Source organism: Opisthorchis viverrini, assembly GCF_000715545.1.
Source record: "Opisthorchis viverrini unplaced genomic scaffold opera_v5_29, whole genome shotgun sequence".
NCBI classification, from domain to species: domain Eukaryota; kingdom Metazoa; phylum Platyhelminthes; class Trematoda; order Opisthorchiida; family Opisthorchiidae; genus Opisthorchis; species Opisthorchis viverrini.
The window spans coordinates 2,368,618-2,375,897 of NW_008751685.1; the positions used below are offsets into that span (position 1 = coordinate 2,368,618).

General features: G+C 45.6%; 2 protein-coding genes across 2 annotated transcripts in view; one reads left to right on the forward strand and one right to left on the reverse strand.

The window, feature by feature from the left end:
* T265_02426 (hypothetical protein) overlaps positions 1-165 on the reverse strand; it is a gene marked incomplete at both ends in the record, with an annotated part of 5,172 nt that extends 5,007 nt beyond the window's left edge. The window contains one exon of the mRNA XM_009166659.1: positions 6-165. Within this exon, the coding sequence (XP_009164923.1) occupies positions 6-165 (160 nt within the window). The remainder of the gene's footprint in view (positions 1-5) is intronic.
* The window catches only part of T265_02427 (hypothetical protein), a gene marked incomplete at both ends in the record, with an annotated part of 60,359 nt that overhangs the window by 29,614 nt on the left and 23,465 nt on the right, over positions 1-7,280 (forward strand). Inside the window, 3 exons of the mRNA XM_009166660.1 lie at positions 2,393-2,476; positions 3,487-3,527; positions 6,316-6,412. Coding sequence (XP_009164924.1) covers positions 2,393-2,476; positions 3,487-3,527; positions 6,316-6,412 — 222 coding nt within the window. The remainder of the gene's footprint in view (positions 1-2,392; positions 2,477-3,486; positions 3,528-6,315; positions 6,413-7,280) is intronic.

The window sequence follows — 7,280 nt, forward strand, 5'->3', positions numbered from 1 at the left end:
TTCACTCAGGCAATCTGGACAGAAACTGACAACACGAACACCACTGACATCGGTTGGCAGCCATATCTTGTAGTGTCTCCAACCAGGCACAGTGAGGATCACGCGGCCCCATCCTGGAAGGCGAGTAGCACCGACATCACTCAAGCGTTTCGTGATCTCCTTCATACTCCTCTACCAAGTCAAGGGTTGGCCACCTCTCTGTTTACGCCACTCCGAATTGGACATGGAAAACAGTACTCTCATTGGCAAACGATAGTTCGGCATACGTAACACATGTCCCAACCAACACAGCTTCTGGTGATGGACACATTCCTCAATGGAAGTACCCGTTACACAACCGAAAACACGCATTCTAACTGCTTCATTACAGATTCGCCGACACCAACCCACGCGAGCTATGGTTCTGAGAATACGATTGTCGAACACCTGAAGACGTCTCAGGTCCGCTGCTCGAATAGGCCAAGTCTCACAGCCATACAACATAACAGCCCATACTGTAGCTTGATACACACGTCCCTTGAGATTCAGGGATAAACCATTTTGACGCCATAGGTGTCTCAAGTTAGCAAACGCGGCCCGAGCCTTGCAGATTCGTGCATTCACCTCATCTGTCACACTACAGTCAGAACTAATACAACTTCCAAGATACGTCAAACGCTCCACAACTTCCAGTGCCTGCCTCTCCCTGGATCGTAAGTGGCGTGTTCAGTGACTGCACGTCCACAAGCATGACCTTACACTTTGTGGGTGCAGAGTGCATACCAAAGGACGGGATGACTTTGGTCAGTTCATCCAAGAATACTTGCGCCTTTTCCTCCTCTTCGAACATGAGAACGATGTCGTCTGCATATTCAAGATCGACAAGGTTTTCTCCGCAGGCTATTTGAACACCAGGGTTTTGGAGACCCTCCAGCGTTCGTCTCATTATTTCATCGATCACAAAGTTAAAAAGGGATGGAGGAGGTCACCACTAATCAGTACTAATTCACCACATCAGTGAACAGTTTTGACCGGCTGTGTCTTGGTTCCTTCTGGGATGCGCACTGTTCGGTGAAAGGTTTGAAAGTTGAAATAGTGATCGAAGGTAATACACCCGAAGATCAGGTAGAAACGTCTCTGGATACTTAGATGGTTCTGTTTCCAATGATCACGGCCGTTGTCGTTGTTGAATGGATCTAAGCCTTTGTGATAACCTACTGTGGTCCTCATTCAAGCTTAGCCAGATGAGAAGAGCACTAGTTTATCAGTGAACTAAACTTATTTGCGAACAAATTTGGTTTCACATGAGGCTTACCTGGAACTGCCTCTCTCGTTTATGATCCATTACAAATGTACATGTATTGCAATATGTCGAATATCGTAGCAACTGAAACATGAGGCAGCCTGCTGAAGCACATTCACTTGCCTTGAAACATCACAAACGAGAGATTCAGCTCGATTCTACTTGAGTCTTTTGCGGAATCAACTTTGTTAGAGAATGTGTGTATTTCGCTAATTTCGTGCAATTTGGTTGCAAGTAGAACATAAGGTTAACGGAAATTTGGGGACTGCGCCTATCTGATGAGCCCCAAGAAGGGCAAAACCGGTCGTTCGCTGTCGACAAATTTTCAGCAACCTTATGAGTAGTGCATTACGAATATAGCACTATTTTATGGGAAACTAGAAAATGGGAACTGATGGGAGATTCGCAAGCAAGAATAATGAACAGCTGAAGCACTCACTTCAGACGAAACAGATGATTCTCTCCCATTCTTACACCAGCTGCCGACAAGATACACATCGATGCCGGTGCAATTTCGATAACCCGCCGCAGAGTGCATGCAGTACGGTTCTTCTTCCGCCAAGGAACACTTGTCAGGGAAACTCTTAGGATGGATATTGTATTAAGTAGAAGTTGTCCCTAATGTAGTCACCGGTCTTGTTTTAAAGCACAAGCCTTTTTCTAGGAGGTTCACATCTCCGATTCATTGATGGCTCTTTGGTGACCCGTGTTTAAGTCTGAGCAACCTTGTCCGGGTCACGTGAATCACTTGTCACTACTAGATTTCTGTGACTCTATGTATTTGTCTGCTGAAATATCATTTAAATTATCGAACTTATCGCCTACGTTACACCAGCTGATAGCATCACCCTTCTAGTTTGTGACGGACGTTCTGCTACCTCTTTTATTTGAGCGGCACATCTTCCGACTGTTGACGTATTGTTTACGTAAACTCTGATGAGCCATACGGTAAATTCCACAACTTTGACACTAGCTATGATAGTCATCAATCAGGGGACCGATCACTGTGTGGTATCCGTTCTCCACACGCATCCGCACAGCCCATTACCGATTTATCTACTGTCCTATGTCATATTGCGATTCGTTTCCTCTCTGCCTACCACCGAACAGATATTCGTCCTGATGTGCGAAAGCTGTGGGAAGACTCCGTACCGGACAAGGCGCTGCATTTACCGTTTAAAAACAAATTTTTGAGTAAGTGATTCGCCCACCATTGGCGTCCGATACTTTGCGATGACCCATCACAGTCAACTCGTTAGCATGCACCTCTGTTTTACTTTCTCACAGCATCATGTTACTTCATTAAGTTGCTTACCAACCAGTCATGTTTCCGATACTGATCAGTTTTTTTTAATGTGGGGATGTTTCCACACCGGCAAAACAAAATCGTCGGTATGGTTGTTGAATCGAGCCAATGTTCTTCAACGTTAGGTCTGTTTTTACGTTGTCATCATGTTTCCAGTTAGTATTTCTGCTTCCAACTAACAGCTGCTTAGTGCTGGGGGCAGCCTTATCAAGTCACAGTACTGAATGCATGGTTCATGCCAGTCCTTCTCCTTTTGCGCACGAGTAGGTTGGTTTTCATCTTCCCTCCAGATCCACCTGGGTGTATTTGGGCCTGTTTCGTCTAGTCACTTGTCTTGCTAGTTCTGTTGAGGCTTTGTTCTCTAGGTAAGATACATCTGTGTCAAAAAGGCGACAATCAATATGAATCTCACGAGGCTGTAGTGAGATTAGAATCGGCGACCTCCTGGCTGGTAGTCCACAAGCCGCTCATCAGCACTGTGACTAATTCACACCCATTCTTCAGTCACGCAATTCACATCGTGTGACCAAACATTAACTGGTTCCTCGAATGACGACGAGTCAGTTTCTCACGAGAATACCGTATTCGGTGTGTGCCTGTGGCACTTGTGCAATCTACAGAAAAAATAAAATAGATTCTCCTAATTTGAAACCGTCATCCTGTTTATACCAGCAAGCATTTCAGAGATTTACATTTTGCACTCACCTATCGATCACACCTGCATCCATAGTTGCAAAAACTATGCCCCTTTTGACCCTCTGGTAGCTTGTTCGATATCGATGCACGCAAGATCTGATTTATCGTAAGCCTCAGAAACCAAGGCCGTCCTCATTCTTTCACCTCTTTGAATCTTCATTGTTCGAATCTGTCACCCTCGCCATTTTTATTTGTTTTTCAGCTTCGAACTTTGAACTCAGGCCCGCGGCTGAAGACATGAAGGTAAGAGGTTGTGGTCAGTTGTTATACGCATCTATTTGTTGGCTTGCGGTCACGTGACAGTTGATTTATTCGCCACACTCGATAAACGGTTTGCAAAGGCGTTTCACACGATGTGAGAAGTGATTTTGCACTGGTGTTCACTCAATGATGGAAGTTTTCCGACCTTTATAACCGTGCTAAGGTTTTATGTAACTGATCCTTTGTAGCTCAGATCCGTGGAACTCAGCTCCTTTCAGCAGTACTTGAATTGATGAGTCATCCTCTATGAAATTGAAGATGAAACTGGAACAAAAAATCACTCACCATTGGTTTCGTCCTCGAAAAGCGGTATTTTTTATCACTCGTGTGAATTACTGTAACCTATGGCGTTAGCACGATCACAGAGCGGGCGCTGGATGGTCTCTTCTGTTCAGTGCCCAATAACCACGTGACGTGGATAGGGAAAAATGCACTTGATTCACCCAGATGTTGGTCACGTGAAGAAGAGAGCCTCTTGTGGTGCAAGATTTACGAATGCTTATGTAGGTGTACTACTGTAATATGAGGCAAGACTTTACTGTGCAGCGTAGCATAGTGTAGTATATTATAGTATACTGTACTAAAACTGTACCTTACCACACTATGCCATACTGTACTTTGTAATACTTTACATTACTGTGTTATATATGCTGCTTTGTACGATAACTTGCTATAAGGTCTTGTGATAATTTAGAACGAACGCCATGAGCCGCACTGTCCTTCATTAGAGAGTAAAGAATAGGCGTAACGCTTCATCATCATCATTGTCAGCTGTAATAACCGCGTACTCGTCGTACAGTGGTTGTAGCTGCCGCAGTTTCGTTCACCGATGGTTTTTGGGGAAGGGGTAGGTAGCTGCGTGTTGCAGGCGGGAGCTGATAAATTGGTGCATGAATCCAGCACTGTCAGTTGGCTGTAAAGTGGTGTGGGGGGTTGGTTGGAAAAGGAACCATGCATTGAAGGCAATAGCTTGGATGCTCGAGTGCCATTGAGGGCGCGACTGGGCCATGTCTGACAATGTCTCTAACTGTTGATGTGGCCTGTCTCGGGGTCCCCATCCAGGATGACAGCAGTGACCAGCACAGCTGAGTTTGCTGGTAATGGCGTTCACACTTCACTGCTAAGTCATTGGTTGACCGCCTCTGGCTCGTTTCCACCCTTCACGTGGTTGTGCGAAAAGAGCCCTTCGAGGAAGTCGGTCGACTGGCATACGCAGCACGTGGCCAAGCCAGCGGCACGTGGCCAACCAGCGCAACCTGTGCACTGTGATCAGTTCATCTATCGAGGGTGAGTTATTTCTCCCAAAGGCTTACTTTCGGATGTATTTCGGTTCACGACATCCTTTGCAGTGGTCACACATCTGATGCGGCCTTTTTCGACTGGAATCGTTAACGAACGCGACGAAAAGTTTTCACGTGTTTGATCCAGTTGGGCATCGTACAGTACACTGGTTTATGCTCTGGTAAACAGTGGTAAGATATGCTGGGAATTTAATTAAATTAATCAATTAAATTCATTTGTGTGCATAAGCTTATCGCAGCATTTCCCAGCAGAGATCAAGACATGAAAGATCATCTGACTTACCCCGACGGGACTCTTTTTGAAGACGTCCGCTAACTCGTGACTGATAGATAGTCCAGATAGCTTTTTTCCGACGGGGTTGTAGTTTTCCGCGAGCATATCCGTGAGTTTCTACGTTTGTCAAACCACCGGCCGGTTACCATAGTCTTGGGCGAGATGGCTTAGTGGTTAGAACGCGAATTTACTAACAGAAAGATCTGTGGTTCGAACCGGACCTCTGCCTATCGACTTCCCCTGTCTAGGCTTTGGCACCCTGGGATTATCCCAGCCCTCGTGCTTCCTTCTGGTGGCATGGCAGCCAAGCTAGGCACGCGTGTTACAGCTAAATGATTATCTCTATTTTTTTTAAAATCTTCTACCGTAGTCGTACGTACCCGTTGCTGAGTTTCACTGCACGGAGCTCTCTTACAAGCCGTCAGTTGTTCGAAATACGATGGAATAATGGCGAACACCGAACTTAGTTGTTTATCATTATAGTACCGGCTCGTGTGCCAACCCCATTCTCTTTCAGCGTAATGCTATTACCGCGTTCCCCGTTGTATATACGGCTACTAGCATACCATCAAGGTGACGATAGATAACCTGTTGGTGTTCCACTATAAGTAATCTATTCGGTGAGATCATCATCGTCGTCAGCATGACATCAGTTTTGAAGGCCAATTCTTCACTGCCGTATCCTGGTGAGGTAGTCAAAATCGGCGTACTGCTGGTGTGGAGAGTGGTTGGGCTTTCTTATTAATAATCATAAATAATCGTTTAGCTGTAGCACCTTTTCGTTGCCTAGCTGCCATGTCAGCCGAAGGAAGCACGAGGGCTGAGATAATGCCGGGTTGCCCAAGGCTAGGTAGGAGCAGTTGAGCTCTCGGGTTGGGGTTCGCACCACGAACCTTTCGATCAGTACGTCGCGCCTGAGCTGTCCCGACTTATCGGCTTATTTTCTAAAAGTGTAAAATTCAATTGAATAATATTTCAAGGTTTTGTTTTTGTGAATCTCAGTAAAAATGTGGAAGGTGAGGCCTGCCGACGATTTTAACAAGGATCAAACCTCCAGTTTAATGGTTTTCTTCAAATAGATGCTTTACTCAACAAAGCGATTTCATTCACTGCGTTAGTTCAAATGTCCAAGGCTTCTCCCCTAATGGAATTCATGATTGATTCCCACCGTCGTTTCTAATTCCTCCACTTTCAGTACCCAACTGATTTGAATGCAACTACCAATGGAGAATATAGACGCCGTTATGGTCAACTTTGGTTTCAACAAAGCACTCGTTTCAAAAGTCCCAAAGGTGAGTGTGATTCCGAGCTGATTCCCCGACGTTCGGTTGGACTCCCGGTTTGTGCTCAGTGATATTTCTACATCGTGACGTTTCTTTTAGATGATTTTTCGGAATCCGCCTGTGAAGCCTGTGCCTCTCCAGTCCCTGACTGTGAAACTTGTGGGAACGGATCGCTTGTTCGCTTGAAATTGTTCTACCTGAAGCCTAGTAGGTCTGGCAGTCTATGACCACTTCTGTCCATCCCCGTCGGATTTACCTTAAATTCCGCTCTCGTCAAGAAATACTTAGAAAATCCGCCAATCCAATGCCCCTTCCGACAGTTGCCAGGAATCCTAACGTATGCCTTGATTCCGTTATCTTCAGAACTGCTTATCTGCGTCATAAGCAGACTTTATGCCGGTTTCCGCCAAGGCCTAACTAACGCGTTCATTTCGACACGTATTCTTCCGGATCGTCCTGACTATCCTACGTTGTTGGCGCGGTGTTGACTACCTAATTTCGAATAGCTCGTGAGTGGGGATGATTCGAATGGGAACTGCCACAGTACAGAGTTCGATAACAAGACCTTCTCGCGTCTGGATTGGCTGGAAAAACCACGAGCGCGCATACGTGCGCCCAATCCGTGATCAGTCTTCACCATCACAGAGCTAAGTGTGTGAGCTGGTTTTCTCCTGGTTTATTGGGCAGTCATATTTATTTAAGTACAGAAGGAAGACCACCGGGGCTGTTTATCTACAACCGTGACCATTGAACTCGCGCAAAGCGGTTTCTCGGAGTCCTGTGAGTACTGCATTTATTTCATTCGCACAGGCTTACTACTAGTCCTGTCTACCGACTACTGCAGACGAGCTAATATATTCGTATTATATATATATAT